General features: G+C 45.9%; 1 protein-coding gene across 1 annotated transcript in view; it reads left to right on the top strand.

Annotated features, from left to right (window-relative positions):
* shdb (Src homology 2 domain containing transforming protein D, b) overlaps positions 1 to 19,861 on the top strand; it is a 196,181-nt gene that overhangs the window by 58,581 nt on the left and 117,739 nt on the right. Inside the window, exon 3 of the mRNA XM_080213296.1 lies at positions 7,137 to 7,352. Coding sequence (XP_080069422.1) covers positions 7,137 to 7,352 — 216 coding nt within the window. The remainder of the gene's footprint in view (positions 1 to 7,136; positions 7,353 to 19,861) is intronic.

Raw genomic sequence — 19,861 nt, 5'->3', positions numbered from 1 at the left:
CTGCCTCTAATGAGGAAACTACAGTATAAATGAGAGAAATTCAATTCGACACAAATAAGAGGCTGAAAATAAACCACTTTTTCCCCTCGAATTTTTCATTGTGTTTTCTTTGGCATGCCCCCAATGTCAGGCACGCACTAAGTAAGGAGAGTGTAGGGAGTGAATAAATCCACATCAAGTTGTAGCCCACAATGGCTGCCCTTCACCTTGAGGTGGCAAAAGATGCTGATTGGTAAACGTCTCATCTCCATGGCGACCAGGAACCTCGGGGAATATCGGCAACAGGCCTGCAGCATGGAAATAATATGACAATGATGAGAATTGTGAATGATGTGGATAGACTGAGGAGAGAGCAATGGCAGTTCAGTCAGGACATTGCAGCTGAACTTGTACTTAACCCCTTTGCTACTTTAAGTGCTTAGCCATTTCGCCAGTTCTTCTTCTATTTTTTTCCTCCTACTTTCATGGTGTAAAGCAATAATGTTTGAGAAGCAGCAGCAAATCATAGAATTATTATGGCGTAGAACAAGGCCATTTGGCCCATCATTCCTGTATTGACTCTCCAAATGAGCAACTCACCGAGTGCAATTCCCCAGGCTTGGCCCTGTAACACTGCACATTCTTCCTTTTCAGCTAACAGCTCTTTGATTGCCTCAATTGAACCTTCCTCCACCACACTCTCAGGCAGTGCATTCCAGACCCTAACCATTCACTGTGTGAAAAAGTTTCTTCTCACATTTTTGCTTCTTTTATTGATTATTTTAAACAATGCATTCTGGTTCTCAATCCTTTCACCAATGGGGGCAGTTTCTCCCTATCTACTCTGTCCAGGCCCCACATTATTTTGAACACCTTGATCAAATCTCCTTTCTGCCATATTGTCTCAAGGGAAACTAGTCTCAACTCCTCCAATCTATCCTCGAGATTGAAGTCCCTCATCCCTGTATTTTCTGTACCCTCTCTAATGCCTCTGCATTCTTCCTAATGGACTCAGAGTGGATATAACCTTCTAGCTAAGGCTGACTAATGACCCATACAAATCCAACACAATCTCCTTGCTCTTGTACCCTATGTCCCTATTAATAAAGCCCAGGATACTGTATACTTTATTAACTTCCCTCTCCACCCATCTTACCATCTTCAATGATGTTTGCACATATACGATCAGATCGCTCTGTTCTTGCGCCCCTTTTAGAATTATACCCTTTATTTGATATTGCCTCTCCATGTTCTTCCTGCTAAAATAAATCACTTCACATGTCTCTGCATTGAACTTCATCTGCCACTAGTCTGCCCATCCCACCAATTTGTCCATGTCCTTCTGATGTTCTACACTGTCCTCCAAATGGTTCACAATGCTTCCGAGTTTCACATCATCCACAAATTTCGATATTGTGTCCTATACACCAATGTGCAGGTCATTGATATACATCAGGAAAAGCAAGAGTCCCAACACCACACCCCGGGAAACTCCTCTGATAAACCTTCCTCCAGCAAGAAAAGTATCCACTAACCACTACTCTCTGTTTCCTGCCACTCAGCTAATTCCATATCTACTTTGTCATTGTCCCTTTAGTTCCATGGGCTCTTCAAGTCTTCCTTCCTATGTACAGCTGAGCCACCCATGGTGCCATGGACTTGGCTCTGGCTGCCCTCCTCAGTTGAACTCTCAATCTCATCTATATTCAGAACGATATACTGGTTGGAGAGTGGAATGCAGTCAGGGACTCATGCCGTAGCTGCCTGCTCCTTTTTGCCTGTCTAGTTATGACCCCCCTCAATCCCTCCCAACATCTGTTTAAGCTGCAGACCACATCTATAAACATGCTATCCATGTGTCTCTCAACCTCGTGATGCTCCACAGCAGCTGCTGCTCAAGTTCCACAACTCAGAGCTCAAACAACTGCAACTCCTAGAGGTTTACAGCATGGAAACAGGCTCTTCATCCCAATTTATTCATGCCACCCAGTTTCTACCACTAACCTAGTCCCAATTGTCTGCGTTTGGTCCATACCCCTCTGTACCCATCTTGCCCATGTAACGGTCTAAATGCTTTTTCAAAGTTAAAATTGTGATGATGCTTCCTGTCCAAGTATTTATCCAGGTCACGAAAGCATCCTGGAATCCCCACATTGCACAGGTTTGGGAATTGTTGAGATTGGAGCAGCCTTGCCATGTCTCTATTGGGGCAGCATGTTGGCACAGTGGTTAGCATTGCTGTCCCACAGCGCCAGAGACTTGGGTTTGGCTCCTGGCTTGGGTCACTGTCTGTGCGGAGTCCGCACTGGGTGGGTGGGTTTCCTCCGGGTGCTCCGGTTTTCTCTCACAGTCCGAAAGACATGCTGGTTAGGTGGCCATATAAATTCTCCCTCAGTGTACCCAGACAGGTGCCGGAGTGTGGTGACCAGGGGATTTTCACAGTAACTATGTTGCAGTATTAATATAAACTTACTTATGACTAGTAAATGTACTTTACTAACTAATAATCTTCTGACTGAATAAAACTTACTGCTGACAATAAATAATCAAAATATTTGTTGAGTCTGAGACTACCAGCAATGTGGGGAAGGGGAGGGTGGGGATGGAGGGAGGATATCTCTTAAGAACACACTCAGTGGCAGGTTACAGGAGCAAATCAGGGTTTATTTGTGAATTATGCTTCTTGCGCTCCAGCTCTTGACATCCTATAGGTGCAAATTCCTAGACAGGTCAACCCTCACATGTTGACCTGACCCTCCTTCTTAAAGGGGCTCGCCCCAATATCTAACAAAACTGAGGGACAAAAGGGATACTGCATCAAACTAAATCAATTCAAAAGGTCAAATTAAAACATTAAATCAAAATGTGACAAAAGGGGTCAGTAGAGCACCCCACTCTCCCCGGTGCCCATTGGGCATGGAATGCATCACTTTATATCTGCTCGAACGAAACCTCAATTGATGCCCTCCATCTAGAACTAAAGACAATTGATATACAATTAACAAACAGTGAATTTTCAAATGATGGTCTTGCTGCTTTGTTTATTTTTAGATCAGAGTAAATGGAACAATGTCCACTGCTTCATATCCATCTGCTTTCTTTCAAATGCTCCTCCAGCTGTGACTCATCCTCTCTGACGGCTAAATCTCAGTGACAGGCTGAAGCTCACAGTGCAGGACAGAGTAGGGGAGAAGATGAGTCAATGAGTAAATATTGATCAGGTTTGGATAGATTCTGGGAAGAAGCCAAGCCAGAGGAAAGCAAGGAGTTCCAACCTTCCGAGGCCCTGGGGGGTAGGAATGTGTTGAATGTAGGAGACAGTTCAATGATTCTCAACATTAACACAGTGAGGTTACAAGGAAGAGGAAGAGTGTACAGGACAGAGTCTATGAGAAACCAGGACATTTGAATTCAAACATTATATAATGCATCAATCTTGCTCCTTGAATCATTGAAGAATCACAGAATGCCTGCAGTACAGAAAGAGGCCATTCGGTCCATCAAGTCGGCATCAACAACAATCCCACCCAGGTCCTATCCCCCCAACCCCGTGTACTTATCCTGCTAGTCCCCCTAACATTATGGGGCAACTTACCATGGCTAGTCAACCTAACCTGCACATCTTTGGACTGTGGGAGGAAATCGGAGCATCTGGGGGAAACCCACGCAGGCACGGGAAGAACATGCAAACTCCAGACAGAGAGTGACCCGAAGCCAGAATCGTCCCTGGCACTGTGAGGCAGCTAATCACCATGTCACCGCGCTGCTCCTGGTTGTCATTAAAGTGGAATATTTGTGCTTTTTAGTTTGTTACAAGTTTAGAATTTAGCCTCATATATCCTCTTTAGTGCAATCAATCCCAATGAGAGGGTTACCCAGATGACACCTAATCTAACGATTGTAGTGTATTATACAAAAGTATACTATGTACACAATAGTATACAAAAACAGAAAATGCTGGATATTCTCAGCAAGTGTGACGGCATCAGTGGAGATCAAATAGAGCCAACATTAGCTCTATTCTCTCTCCACAGAGGCTGTCAGACCTGCTGAGATCTTCCAGCATTTTTCATTTTTGTTTCAGATTCCAACATCCGCAGTAATTTGTTTTCTCATGTTTTTTGATAGAATGGTACAACCTGGGGATAAAACAATGTACCCGTAACTTGTCACTGAACTAGGTACTGGTGTCCTTTATATATTCACATCCACATTTCTCCCAGTCTTTTCAACGGTGAGCCAGAGAAACACCTGATGAGATGAGGTTTGATCAGAGTTGCTAATTTATCTATTTAAAGTACATAAGTATATCAATTTAACAGTGAACACGAAAAGATATAATTGGACCCATTAAGTCCAATCAGGAACATTTTTTTTCCACGTAACAATACAAATTAATTAAAATACAATTCATTTGAATTAAAATACAAATGAATTGGGCACAATTTTCTGTCTTATTTCAAAACATTGGCTCAGGCGGGAAAGGCAGTATGGCTACACTGCTGGCTTTTCCCATCATATTTTCCAGCACCAGGAGAAAAATTTTTACAGATGGGGTGAAACCACCTCGCTGGCAATGTCAATCCGCCTTCCAGAGATTGGGCACCTCATACTGGCGGCTGGTGTCTTTATCCCTGGGGGGGACTGTAATTTATCTTTGTGACCACCACCTGCCACCTCACCCTGCCCCAACAGGATCTCTTTGCTTAGATCAAGTTGCTCCAAACCTGTTGCAAACCTTTGAGGGGAAATCCCAGCGTAAGGGGAACAATATTAGCAGGGATGCCTGCTAACAGAATCAAAATGTATTTAAATAAGGTTCCCGACCTTCCTGGGTGTGAACTGTGTTACGTCAAGGGTGGGGGGGCGGTTACGTTGCAAGATCTCACCAGCAGGTTTCTCACTCGTGAGATTTTGTCTCCATTTATACCCATGGGTGCAAAACCCAGCCATTGGGCAGGATTCTCCAGCCCCGTCCATGGTGAATGAGAATGGAAAATGTGGCACTCCCGCCAAAGCTCCATTCAACTTTCAGCTGGAGAATCCCAGTCGCAAACAGCCATCGTGTTCTCCTGTCTTAGTAGGTCTTGTTGACATGAATGGAATAACCTCTAACCACCATGCAGCATTCCAACTAATGTTGAGTTTTAAGTTCTAAGCTCATCCTTGTGGGGTTTTTATCTGTAAAAGCCTGACTGTCAGCACCTGTGTTTTTATTTTCTTATAATCTGAGAGGAAGGCCTCCTGTCAAAAAAAGACTCCCCAGGGCAGGAACGCTAACACAGCACTGCTGCCTCACAGCGCCAGGGAGCCGGGTTCGATTCCCGGCTTGGGTCACTCTCTGTGCAGAGTTTGCACGTTCTTCCTGGGTGTGTGTGGGTTTCCTCTGGGTGCTCCGGTTTCCACCCACAGTCCAAAGAGATGCAGGTTAGGTGGATTGGCCATGCTAAATTGCCCCTAGTATCAGGAGTATTAGCCGGGTAAATATGTGAGGTTACGGGAATAGGGCCTGGGTGGGATTGTAGTCGGTGCAGACTCGATGGGACGAATGGCCTCCTTCTGCACTGTGGGGATTCTATGAAAAGAGCCCAGATCAAAGGGCTGCCCAACAGAATCAGTGTGAGATATTTACTGATTGAGAGACAGGTTAGCTCGCGGGCATTTTAACCACCGTTCATCTGGGTGCTTTTTCATTCTAAAAACATATGTGAATACGCTTTAAAAATTCATTTTAATGTTGCATCTTCCCCAAATTCCTTCTGTGGAAAAATGGTCAGGAAATCCCGTAACCATGGTATAGACACCCCCAGGGAAAGTGCAAGCTTTGCAGTGTTTAGCCTCAGCCAACTTAATCGATCTCAGCTGCTGCAGAAGCGCAAATATAAAAGTTTGCTGCCCCAGGCTATAGAGAAGGTGCGGTCAACATCTCCACCCCCCACTACAGCCCCCATTCCATGACCTGGTTACTATTAGCTGACCTCTGCTTGGAATTATGTGTGTGTGTGTATTGCCCAAGGGCTAAGATCACACAATGTTCATTTAAGCTGTGGAAAACCCCCCCTCTGTACAATTGTAGAGTTTGTACCGCAAAACGTGGGTTGTTTCTGGGAAGGCCTTTTTGAGAGGGTTGAATGGTATATCCCTCTCTACCCATCTTACCCATGTAACTGCTTAAAAAGCATTTAGACGGTTACATGGGTAAGATGGGTATAGAGGGATATGGGCCAAATGCAGGCAATTGGGACTAGCTAAGGGGTTTTAAAAAAAAGGGCAGCATGGACAAGTTGGGCCAAAGGGCCTGTTTCCATGCTGTAAACCTCCACGACTCTGTAACTGTTGGATGTACAACTGGTGGTAGCACTGAGTTCAGTTGAGATGTTGCATTGAGAGCATCACCCTCTAGACTGCGCTGCCCAAAAAGCGATGTAATGGGACCAATATTAAGTTCTACCAAAACAACAACTTGCAGTTAGGCAATGGAGATTCTCCAACCTCCCAGCTACATGTTTCATAGAATCATAGGATCTCTACTGTGCAGAAGGAGGCCATTCTGCCCATCAAGTCTACACCAACTACAATCCCACCCAGGCCCTATCCCCACAACCCTGCTAATTCTTCTAACCCATGCATCCCGGGAAACAAAGGGGCAATTTAGCATGTCTAATCAACCTAACCTGCATAACTTTGGACTGTGGGAGGAAACCGGAGCACCTGGAGGAAACCCACACAGACACGGGGAGAATGTGCAAACTTCACACAGATAGTGACCCAAGCCAGGAACTGAACCTGGGTCCCTGGCACTGTGAGGCAGCATTGCTAACCACAGTGCCACCATGCCACTCGCCAGCAGGAGGTGGCACATTGTTTGCTAGCGGTGGGATTCTTTGGTCCCGCTGCTATCAATAGGAATTCCCATCCCCATTCCCCCAAGCCGGTGGAAAGTGCACGGGAGGGGGAGAGCGCTGCTGGCGGGATAGGAGAATCCTTCGGGCACGAACGGCCGGAGAATTCTGGCCAATGTCTTTAAATGTTGTATCGGGCTGTTTATCAAACCAAACACGGCGCAGTGACTTGCATTTAACCATGTGCGTAAGGGGCCTGTCTAACAGCTCCAGACTGGGGAGTAACTGTTTTCTTGTTCTGAAATCCCTCCGCAGAGTTCCAGAGGAAAGGAGAAAAGAAACGCGGGAAGGGTCTCCAGCTCTACGACACCCCCTACGAGCCTCAGGAAAATGACGCTGAGTCGGACGCGGAGATCGCAGCCGGTCAGAAGATGCGGGAGAGCCGACTTCCTCAAGACGATGAACGGCCAGCGGACGAGTACGACCAGCCCTGGGAGTGGAAAAAGGATCACATCTCAAAGGCGTTTGCAGGTAGGTTTTCACCATCTGCGCGCACTCACCTCACGCTCACACTCTCCGTACGATGGGTGGCCCGTCACTCAGCAACTGTTGCCCTTTAACCTTTCCGATGTCAGACCGACCTCGGTGGAGACTGCTCAGATAATCTACAGCCTGATATGTGTTTCTCTCCACGTAGCCCACCAAATTAAGGTGAAATGAGAAGCTCTTCATCTTCTTTTAAGAACCGATGAGTGTTTATCCCAGAGGAGATGTGAATGATGATGAAGTGCTTGACCTGATTCAGTGTGATCACCTGCGCGCGCTGTTATAGCGCTGTGGCTGGCTGAGGCAGTTCCATTTCCATGTGGCACATTTTCTTCACATCAGTGAGGAGACATAAGGAAAGGAAAGCGGAGAAAAGCACTGACTGATCAGGTTAGAGTAAAACCGGACCACTTCCTGCCCCCCTCCCCTGTCCCTGCTCTCCTCAGCCTCTTGAGGCATGCTGGGATATGATGTCAGTAACGTCTAAAGCTTTGCTGAAGTGATTGTTTTTCGTTCAGGAACCCGCACAGTCCAAAGATGTGTGAGTTAGGTTGATTGGCCATGCTAAAAATTGCCCCTTAGTGTCCTGAGATGTGTAGGTTAGAGGGATTAGTGGGTAAATATGTAGGGATATCGGGGTAGGACTGTGGTCAGTGCAGACTCGATGGGCTGAATGGCTTCTTTCTGCACTGTAGGGATTCTATGATTAAGTTTGCTTATTATTGTTAGAAATAGGCTTACCTTAACACTGCAATTAAGTTACTGTGAAAATCCCCTAGTCACCACATTCCAGCACCTGTTTGGCTACGCTGAGGAAGAATTTAGCACAGCCAATGCACCTAACCAGTACATCTTTCAGGCTGTGGGAGGAAACCGGAACACCCAGAGGAAACCCATGCAGACACTGGGGCAACATGCAGACTCCGTACCAACAATGACTCAAGCTGGGAATTGAACCCAGGTTCTTGGTGCTGTGAGGCAGCCATGCTAACCACAGTGCCACCATGTGAACCTGGACAGTGAGTGTTTGCGTAGACTCAGTCTAGCCAAAGCTCATCCTTGCCTGACTTCGGCCTATGTGCCTTCCAGCGAGAACACTGAATGACAATCGGGAACTCTGAGGAATTTTTCCTTCCCGCCTGTGACGGGAATTGTAGTGGGCAGGACACGAACCATACAAAGGTCTGTTGAACTCGGGCAGGATTTTACAACCTTGGGATGAGCGCGGCTGAAAAATCCTGCCCTCTGTCTTTCTCGCTTCTCTGTATCCCTTGGGGTAATGAAGCCAATTAATCTGTCTCTGTTATACTAGCTCAGCATAGACACTGAAGCCTTATGTAGCACAGTAAGCTACATTTCCAAACTGACCTCTCTGGATGTCTTTAACTTTTGTTGCTCCTAATCCTCTGACCTTCCCAAGGATGGTTAACTGCTTGCTTTAGTCAAGTTTTGCCTTGGCTCAGCTGAATTCTCTTAGGTAGAAAGCTGTGAGTTGGAGTGTCATTTCAGGACATGAGGACATCTAGACTGGCCCACAGCCAGAGGGAGCACCGCTGTGTCAGGGGTAGCTGCTATCGGACAAGATATGAAAACCGAAGACTTGTCTGTTCATTCAAGCACAAGTTAAACAGTGTTGGGAATGTTGGTTTCACAGAATTCAACTGAATCGAGGCACGGTAGCACAGTGGTTAGCGCTGCTGCTTCACAGCTCCAGGGACCTGGGTTCGATTCCTGGCTCGGGTCATTGTCTGTGTGGAGTTTGCATGTTCTCCTCATGTCTGCATGGGTTTCCTCTGGGTGCTCTGATTTCCTCCCACAGTCCAAAGATGTGCAGGTTAGGTTGGATTGGCCATACTAAAATTGCCCCTTGAGGTGCTTAGGTTAGAGGGATTAGTGGGTAAAATATGTAGGGATATGGGAGTAGGGCCTGGATGGGATTGTGGTCAGTGCAGACTTGATGGGCCAAAGGGCCTCTTTCTGCACTGTAGGGTTCTATGGTTAAATTGAATTGATTTATTATTATTGTCACATATATTGGGATACAGTGAAAATTATTGTTTCTTGCACACTATACAAAAAAAACCATTATTGAGTACATAGGGGAGAAAGAAAGGAGAGGGTGCAGAATGTAATGTTAGAGTCATAGCCAGGGTGTAGAGAAAGATCAGCTTAATATGTAATAGGTCTGTTCAGAAGTCTGATGGCAGCAGGGAAGAAGCTGTTCTTGAGTAGGTTGATACGTGACCTCACACTTCTGTATCTTTATCCTGATGGATGAAAGCGGATGAGAGAATGTCTGGGATGGAATCCTTGATTATGCTGGCTGCTTTTCTGAGGCAGCAGGAAGTGTAGATAGAGTCAATGGAAGGGATTCTGGTTTGTGCAATGGACTAGGGCTATGTACACAACCCTTTGTATTTTATTGCAGTCTTGGTCAGAGCAGGAGCTATACTAAACTGTGATACATCCAGAAGCGATGCTTTCTATGCCGCACCTGTAAAAATTGTTGGGAGTCGTAATGGACATGTTGAATTTTCTTTGTTTCCTGAGAAAGTAGAGGCATTGGTGCGCTTCCTTAACTGTAGCATCAACGTGGAGGGACCAGGACAGGCTGTTGGCAATCTGAACACCTAGAAACCTGAAAGATGAGTTCTGAGGGACTTCCAATTGTGAGTCTAGAGGAAAGGTAAAGAAGCCTCCAATTTAAATAGGTAACACTCAGAGAAAGACTCTGTGCTGAGTGCTGAGCACTTACCTCAGGGAGCTCACTCGTTCAAAGGATTGTGACAGGCAAAGGGCTAGCTGCTTCTTTAATAACAAGTGGGGGAGTCGTGGAAAAAAACCAATGAGGCCTAACTGGCTGGAACTGGCATCTCAATTGAAGATATATTCTGGGTTGCTCTCTCCAGAGATAAAGTGCTTCTCTAAGCAGCTGTGGCCTTCTAGTTCTCATCCCTAATGTGTTAACCCTTCAGGCATTCTTATGTGTGTAAGGTTGCAGCCAGTAGCTATCGCCTTTGTCAGAAGCATTTCAGGAAGGGGAATGTGGGTCTATTGAATTTGCCATTTAGCTGTGAGAGCCCGTTTCTGAAACATAACCCAACACATGGTCCCTAGCATACATGTTTCGGTCTCTGTATCACACAACTGCCTTCATTGCTCTGGGAAGGAGTGGGACAAGTTGAAAGGGAGTGGGAACAGACTCATTGGCTTACCTATTTGCTGTATCATTTCTATGAAAAATAAATTAGGGAATACCAAAGTGACCATTTCTGGGCTCGGGTTGGTCAAAGTCAAGCAAAATTCCTGAGGTGACAGCTGCAATTAAGGGCAGGGTATCCCTCAAGGCACCCAAACAGTCACCAACTAAATAGCCAGGGGGAGCTATCCAAGAAGCAGAGGAAATCACAAAAGCAAGCCAATTCCACTTACATGCAGCTGACCCAGACCCACCCCTCCAGCAGGACTTCATCCAAGGCTGTGGGTGTCATGGACTCAAGGACATTGCCTGCCAGCCCTCACACCTCATTCACTACAACAAGTGCCACATCATCTCGGCCCGAGAGATCCAGAGAGCCATCCGCCTCGTGCTGCCAGGGGAACGGGTCAAATACACCATCTCTGAAGGCATGAAAATGGTCACAAAAATACACCAACTCCATTTAGGCCTATTATAAAAGCTGGAAAATCTCAGCATGTGTGACAGACTCCTTGGAGAGAGAACAGAGTTAATGTTTCAAGTCTGAATGATGCTTCATCACAGCTGACAAAGGGTCTGACAAAGAGTCATCCAAATTCAAAATGTTGGCTCTGTTCTCTCTCTCCACATAAACTGTCAAACCTGCTGAGATTTTCCAGCATTTTCTGTTTTTGTTCCCTCGGATCTCATCCTCCTGTGGACTGACTGGTATTATTTGTCTGCACATTGCATTTTGATGAGATAGTCGCTAATATTACAAGAATAAAGACATTGAACAGTAGATTTATTCTTGGATTTTTAACTGAGCTACCAAAATAGGCAATTAGTTTTATGCAAAATTAAAGAATACTTTGTTCCTTCCTTTCTCTGTTTTTAATTAATTTGCCCCTTGGATAATTCATATTTTTAATCTTTATTTTTCTTTATTGTTTGAATTTATTAATTTCAGAGGTGGGTACATTTTATTAAAAGTAGGAACTAATATTTACCAGCCAATGGTCAGATCAGAACCTGTAAACCTGTGTCCGAACAGAATGGCTTCAGTGGGCTACAACGCAGCTCATGTGGGCCCGACAGTGCGGAGTGAATAAGGTCAACTGTGGCACCTGTAGAGGTAATTGTGGACTCAATCTGTTGATGTTTTTATTCATTTGAGGGGCATGGGCACCACTGGCTGCCAGTGTTTATTGCCCACCCCTAGTTGCCCGAGGGCAGTTGAGAGTTGTTGTGGGTCTGGAGTCACATAGGCCAGACCAGGTAAGGATGGTAGATTTCCTTCCCTAAAGGCCATTAGTGCACCAAATGGGTTTTCCAACAATCGACATCATTAGACTCTAAATTCCAGATATGTTTTATTGAATTCAAATTCCATCATCTGCCGCAGCGGGTTTCGAACGCAGGTCCCCAGGACATTAGCTGAATTTGTGGATGAATACTTGAGTGATAATGCCACTGGGCCATTGCCTCCCCTCTAGTATCAAGCAACAGCTGCAATCCATGGCTCTGTGCTGATTTTCTTCATCTCAATCAAGTGGTTGCATTTTGGCATCGGTGTCCCTGGTCTGAGGAGCAGGATAAGGCGGGCCAGGACTTCCCTAATAAATATCCAGTTTGCACCCCCCTCCTCCCTTCCTCCTCCTCCCTTCCTCCTCCTCCCCCCCTCCTCCTCCCCCCCTCCTCCTCCTCCCCCCCTCCTCCTCCTCCTCCCCCAACTCTTCCTTTCTTCCTCCTCCATCCCCTTCCTCACCCCACCCTCACTTGCGGGAAACAAGCGACCTGAATGCTAATTAAGCCAAGGAAAACGTTGAGCCTTGCCATGAGGGACCTCTCGGTCGAATAGCTGGCTTGCCTCTCCCTGCTAGAGCACGCGTGTGAAGAACGATTTACAGAATGGATCAGGTATTGGTGAGCCGACAGCACCCAGGGGATGTTAGCCCTGTAATCAGTGGAGGAGGTTGGTTTGCTGCTATTTCCCTAACACTTGATACTATAATGCATTAACGCAAAACTTCTTTACTAAAGAGAAAGAATTATAGCTCTGTATCTGATCTCATGGGAATTATTAAATGAGCTCTTTCATCCACAGTAATGGAAATCGATGTCAGGTTTAATTTATTTATGAATCTGACCTGGCTGTGACCTGGAGATTTTGAAAAGAAGCGTCTTATTATTTTAATGCTTTGTGGAGATTAAAACAAAATTATTCTAGAAGATTAGGAGTTATCCAGGGTCTGAGAATGCTTAGTGTAACAGATTAATTGAACTCCCTTTCATGTCAATTGCCAAAGCTTGTTCCCTTCTCCCCTGTGATACAGCTTGGGATGTATGCTGTGGGCTCTGTTGTTGCTGTGTCTCTGTATCGAAGTGGTGATAGGGTTAATAACCTGTCAGACTCCATCTTCGTGCCGTGGGATCTGTAGAATCCCTGTGGGTTACACAAGAGCACGAGGAAAGCGAGGGACAAATTGAGGTGCATTTGACCCATTGCAGCTCATTTCTTGACTCTCCCCATCGGGGATCGCTCACAAACCACCCTTTAACCCCCAAACTCGCCCTTTGAAGCTCCTTCCTCTATTAGCTAAACTATCCCAAAGTGGTTAACCCTCTCTTATCCAAACTCTCCTAACAAAGCTCATCCTTGTGCCAAAGACCCTTAACAACAATATAGAATCATGCTGGGGAGGTGATGGCTTCGTGGTAGTATTGCAACGCTATTAATCCAGAAACTCAGCTAATGCTCTGGGAACTCAGGTTCAAATCCTGCAACAGCAGATGGTGGAATTTGAATTCAATAAAAAAAAATCTGGAATTATGAATCTACTGATGACCGTGAAACCGTTGTCAATTGTTGTAAAAAAAACAGTTGGCTCACTTTACAGGAGGAAATCTGCCATCCTTACCTGGCCTACATGTGACTCCAGGGCCACAGCAATGTGATTGGCTCTTTAATGCCCTCCAAGGGCAACTAGGGAGGGGCAATAAATGCTGGCCAGCCAGCCAACGTCCCAGAAATGAATAAAATTATAGCACAAGAGACCATTCAGCTTGTTGATCCCATGCTGCCTCTCTGCATGGAGCACTCTGGGTGGCATGGTGGCACAATGGTTGGCACTGCTGCTTCACAGCGCCAGGGACCTGGGTTCAATTCTGGTCTCGGGTCACTGTCTGTGGGGAGTTTGCACATTCTCCCTGTGTCTGTGTGGGTTTCCTCCCACAGTCCAAAGATGTGCAAGTTAAGTTGATTGGCCAGTGTCATTTTCAGGTTAATATGTGGGGTTACGGGGATAGAACCTGGGTGGGATTGTGGTTAGAATCGTAGAATCCTACAGTACAGAAGGAGGTCATTTGGCCCATCGAGTCTGCATTGACCACAATCCCAGACCTTATCCCCATAACCCCATGAATTTACCCTAGCTAGTCCCTCTGACACTATGGGACAATTTAGCATGGCCAATCCACCCAACCTGCACATCTTTGGTCTTTGATTGGTACAGACTCAATGGGCTGAATGACCTCTTTCTGCACTGTAGGGATTCTATAAGAGCAATTTAGCTAGTCTCGTTCCCCTGCCCCTTCCTCGTAACCCTGGAACTTTTCTCACCTCTTTTTTAATGAAAACCAGAATTAAACAGCACGGTAGCACAGTGGTTATCACTACTGCTTCACAGCTGCAGGGTCCTGGGTTCGATTCCCGGCTCGGGTCACTGTCTGTGTGGAGTTCGCACATTCTCCTCATGTCTGCGTGGGTTTACTCCGGTTTTCTCCCACAGTCCAAAGGCGTGTGGGTTAGGTTGATTGGCCATGCTAAGAAATTGCCCTTAGTGTCCAGGGATGAATGGATTAGTGGGTATAATATGTAGGAATACAGGGGTAGGGCCTGGATGGGATTGTGTTCGGTGCAGATTCGATGGGCTGAAGGGCCTCTTTCTGCACTGTAGGGTTCTATGTTTTAAACCTTCCTCCAACACACTCCCAAGCAGTGATCCCAGATCCTAACCACTCACTAGGTGAAAATGCTTTTCCTCATGTCACCCTTGGTTCTTTCATCGGTAACCTTAAATTGATGTCATCTGGATGGTTCCGTTTTTCCCTATCTGCTCTCTCCGGAGGCCCCACAAATTTGAACACCTCTATCCAATGCCCTCTCAACCTTTCTTCAGTCTAAGGAGAACAATCTCTGCTTCTCCAATCACTGGAGTGCCTCATCCCTGTAATCATCCTCGTAAATCTATTCTCCACCCTCTCTTTATAAGGCCTTCACATCTTTCCGAAAGTGCGGTGCCTCGAATTGAACACAATACACCAATCGAAGCTGAACTAATGCTTTAGAAAGGCTCACAGTAACTTGCTGGTTTTTCTCGTCTCTGCCTCTCTTTATAAAGCCCAGGATCCTGAAAGCCTTATTAACCGCTTTATTCTTAACTCCTCCTGCCACCATCGCCGATTTGTGCTCTTACATTTACGTAGCAACTTTGTGGTAGACCCAACATGCAAAGGTACTTCAGAAAGGCGTAGTTTATTACGTTTGAGAGAGTAGAGGAGAAATAAATGAGCAAGAAGGAAAAACAAGAAAGCTTGGAGTGGAAATAAAAATATCCTCACGCAGGGAATTTTCAGGACATTTTTAAAACTGGGCACAAAAGTGGGCAAGGGATTTTTGGGAGAATGAAGAAGGATAAAAGTGGATCTCCCCTCATTCCCCACGCCTGGATTGTAACCTCCGAGTTTGCGACCTCTCACCGCAGCTATACATGGTAATCGTGCTACTCATTTATTTGGCAAATGAGTAGCAAGATCACCGTCCTTCTGTATCTTTCCAGTCCGTGCCTAGTTATTGACAGTGTGCAGAGTTGCTGGCAGGGAATGTGGGAAGGGGGGAGTGGGGGGAGGGGAGTGGGAATTGGAGGACTGACAGCCTCCCGAGACACCCTGAGCAAAGGCAGATGAATAATTCATAGCTCTCCAGCAGGGATCGGCACGCTCACAGCCTACTGCGGAAAGACAGAGAGGGGCTGGAAATTAAGCGCGGTCCACGAGGGATCTTTTATTCTTTCGATCACCGCTGTGTTCAAATCAAGACCCGTTGCGCCATCTCCAACTCCTGATTAAGTTGTTCCCCAGGCTTCAAATGGGCGAGATTCCTCGAGTCACCCAGTCTTCCCCTCCTCCTTCGAAAAACGCAAGCCCCAGAACATCTCTTTGCTTCTTCCTCTTTGCTTCACCAAGCCTTTTCAACCTTGACTGTGTCCTACACTGGGAACATCCCCAGACCACTTTATTTTTAGTTGTTAACCTTTTTGATAGGATAACGCCATGTGGCAGTCATGTGTTTTTCTCTGCAGTAGTTTTTTTCCCGCAGTGAATCTGTACAGCCTCAATAACACTGCCCCCTTCCACCCACCCCACACACTCCCCAACCCCACCACATCCAGTACCACAACAGGTTAGAGCGGTCAGCAAAGATTTTCTAAAAAGCCCATTCCCACCCAACAGAGCCCCACTCCTTCCTCTCCTGAAGGTGCTAAGTTATCTCAGGATGCAGTGCTACTGATGTCCACAGCCCGGTCACCTTCATGTTGAACCTGGGCAATGGGTGTGATCTTTGCAGTCGTTCACTGTGGCGAGGTCAGAGGACTGGCACCCAGCCAAATCTCCATTCACTGCCGCGGGATGGGAAAATCCTGAAAGGTTGTAACATTCCAGCCAGTAAGTTTCACAAGACTGTTTGACCCCTGGAGGCATCACATTCGTGTCCCACATCCCTTTTGAGTTAACCAAGTAAACTAAATTAGACAAACTGGAGAGGGGAAATCCCTTAAAGGGATACTGCCCTGAACAAAAACGAATCACAAATGAAACTTAAAATGCCAAGCCAAAATGTGATTAAAGGGGTCGATAACGTACCCAGTCTCTATGGTGCCCAGTGGGCACAGAAAGCCTCAAGGGTTCCAATGGACATTGCATGCTCCCTCTCCAGGGACATCCAGCCGTGATAGAGGGGCAGGCAGTCACACTGGACAAAGCACTTGGTCACCCGCTGCCTCACATCCATATTCAAAATGTTACTCAGCAAGATCCAATAATTACATTCGCAAGGATCAATTCTTGTTTCCAACACCCCTAAATGAGGTGATTATTGTATATTTTATATACTTGATTTACCACAGAGCAAAAGTGCTGAAACTAATTTCTATGTTGTGGAGATGCCAGCGTTGGACTGGGGTGGGCACAGTGAGAAGTCTCACCGCACCAGGTTAAAGTCCAATCATGAGCTTTCTAAGCACTGCTCTTTCCTCACTCTCCTGATTCTAAATAAACCTTGTTGCCTGCCGTACAGTCTGTTTTAACCCTTATATGGTGGACAAATAACTACAAGCCGACGTCGTAGTTATTTGTCCACCATATAAGGGTTAAAACAGACTGTGCGGCAGGCAACAAGGTTTATTTAGAATCAGGAGAGTGAGGAAAGAGCAGTGCTTCGAAACCGTGCGGTGTTAGTACAAGCAATATTTGTTCAAACCCACACAATCAATAATCACCTACTCGACCAACAATAAGTTATCTTACAGAAAATACTAGAATTCAAGTCCAATACAAGACCTTGACTTAACTTTGTGTGACTGGCAAATACCCAAGCAGATATTGACCTTTATCTGTGCACTGGCCTTGGTAGTCATCTGTGTAGTCTGATCCTTTGGTCTGGTCTGGCACTCTGGCTCTGGTCTTCATTCCTTCCTTCTCGGGTATGGTGGCTCTCCTTGTGCTGGCGATGGTCACCATTGTTGTAGCTTGTTCATGGAGTCAGAGAGAGAGAGAGAGATTCCTGGTTCCCCAGCACCCTTTATACCCCGTTTGGTTTCACACCCCTTTTTGGCCATTGCCAATCAATTGATCAGGACTTGATCACCCTGATTGATAAGAGTCCAATCAGGTGCTACCACACCGATCTCTGGGTGTGTCTCCAGCGACCATGTCTGTAGGTGATGGAGACACATGGATCACATTCCTGCCTCCTAAATAAGGGTTCAGAGTGCCCTTATGTCTGGTACACAACCCAGTGTGACCAGAAAGTCTCTTTCATCCTGGAGATGAAACAAGCCAGGGTGATTACAAAGTCCCTTTCATCCTGGAGATGACCCATATCCTGTTTATTCACTTGTCAGTGTTGCAGCCTGTTTGTGTCTGTCTTTAAACTGCAGCCTGTGAATTTAGTTTCTTGCCCAATTGTCCCAGAGTGCTTTACAAAACACCATTTTAGATGGCCCATTTGGCCACAACCTGTTGGACTTTAACTTGGTGCTGTGAGACTTCTTATTAGTTTCTATGTGTGTAAGAGCTTTCTAGTGCTTTAAAATAGCTCTGCAGTCACTAAATATCCGCACTCATGCTATGGATTTTTCTACAGCTTTGCTGACTTTTCTCTGAGTCCACACCCAAGCTGAACCAATCAAGCAAAGTGAATATCAATGAGAAAAGAGACTCACATAATCGAACACAGAACGAGCGAACACTACCAATGTCCCTGATATCTGTCCTGAACCTGCCTTTTAATGGTTCATGTCTATGTCTGATTGTCCTTACACTCCTTCAATATTGTATAGTACAGGATGAAACTTTCTTTCAGAGCCTATAGATCTGATATGGATCAAGATGGGCTGAACGGCCTTCCTGATATGTATAATTGTACCTACTTCCCGTCAGAGGTCACTTGATAATAATCAAGCAGGAAGTCCTACGTGCTTTATTTTCTCTCTACCATAGTGCAGGGACATTAGCCTAGTAATAAAATGCTGTCTAAAGTGCGGATTAATGGGGTTAACTCACCGCAGATGAGGGACTGACAGTGGGATCTTTTTGGTCTGTATGTCTTTATGCCACATTATTCAGAGCACGCACTCGCTGCTTGATAAAGGATCCCTGCAGTGTAGTGCTTTTACACAGTAGAAAAGATGTTTATTTTTTTTCTCCCTTCAGTAATCCATTACTGTCTTCCTGAGTTAACGTACGATCCATCTGTCATCCAACCAGTTTGTAAGTTAAAGACAAAGCTCGCCTGAGGGAGTCAGTGTGTAAACGCACTCTGGTTTGGCATTGTGTTGCAAAAGCCAGAGAAGTCACTAATTGAGTTCTTGATCTGCAATCAATTGGCTGTCCTGGTTATGGCTGACTCCTAGGCCCTACAACTGGGCTCAGATCTACTTTCGAAGTGGGGGGTGGAGGAGAGAAATAATTGCTGTCTGTCCCTGTCGCAAAGCACACGTGTGCGGATATCGAGTTGGATTAGGCTGAGAAGTGATGCATCATATGGTTGAATAGGTCATAGGCACTTACTCTCTGGTGTGGTGGCTGAGGCAGTAGAACTGGAAAAAGCATCTTTGCATTCAGCCCCTCGCAAGGGGGTTGGGGGGAGAGAGAATGAAACATTAAGGATCAAACTGACATTTCACCAATGGTTCTTTTAACATTAATGTCATGAGGTAGCAGAGAATGAGGCACTGGGAGGTGGGGGGGGGGGAGGTTTGAAATGGGAGGATTATTACAGCACAGATTGATGACCACTCAATGCCCAGTTCCCTGCAGTGAGATCATCTCTTCATTAATCATTACTTACGGCAACGGGGTCCCGGGGAATTAAAGTGTTCTCGTCGTGTTCTGAATTACAGTTATTTTCAGGCTAAGACCTGACATGGGGGAAATGGAATAAAAGCAGCCGTAACCCAACTTGAGTTTTTTTCCGCAGAGAAGCCAGCTGTCCCTATCAGCTGATGTGTTCATTATAGCAACAACAGATAGCGGATAAGGACAGAATGGTGGGTTAGCTCAGCCTGAGCTCTGCCACACAACTGACACTATCTGAACAATGGAATTCTAACAGTCCAATCCAGGGCAGCACCGCGAGCCAGCAAGATAAATGGGCCTCTCTCCCAGCTGATCTTTTCTCAGATAACCTCCTTCTGCTTCGTGCTGCTCTGTCATCCGATTGCTCTGTTAGTTTTTTTTCCATTTGATCCACATCTCTCTCCATTTTAAACCTGTGCATTTGTGCTCCCATTGACTTCAAAGTTGTCTAAATGCCCAGAAACTATTTTATTCTGTCTTTGCTTACTTATTTTTCCCAGCAATCTGAATTCCTTTTGCAGCCATCGAAAACTCCAGGGGAAATAGAACATTCTTGTTGCCATACTCTCTCCCCTCCTGACTGATAGTGGGGGAGCGGGGAGCAGTTCTTCCAGGCACCATCCCCTTCCTCACTTCTCCTCAGCTGTGTATCTATCCTTTGTGCGCATGGATAGGG

The sequence above is a fragment of the Carcharhinus amblyrhynchos genome, chromosome 26, assembly GCF_965287045.1.
Source record: "Carcharhinus amblyrhynchos chromosome 26, sCarAmb.v2.hapA, whole genome shotgun sequence".
Classification (NCBI taxonomy): Eukaryota; Metazoa; Chordata; class Chondrichthyes; order Carcharhiniformes; family Carcharhinidae; genus Carcharhinus; species Carcharhinus amblyrhynchos.
Note: the sequence above shows the minus strand (reverse complement) of the source record. Positions and strands in the feature narration are given on the sequence as shown.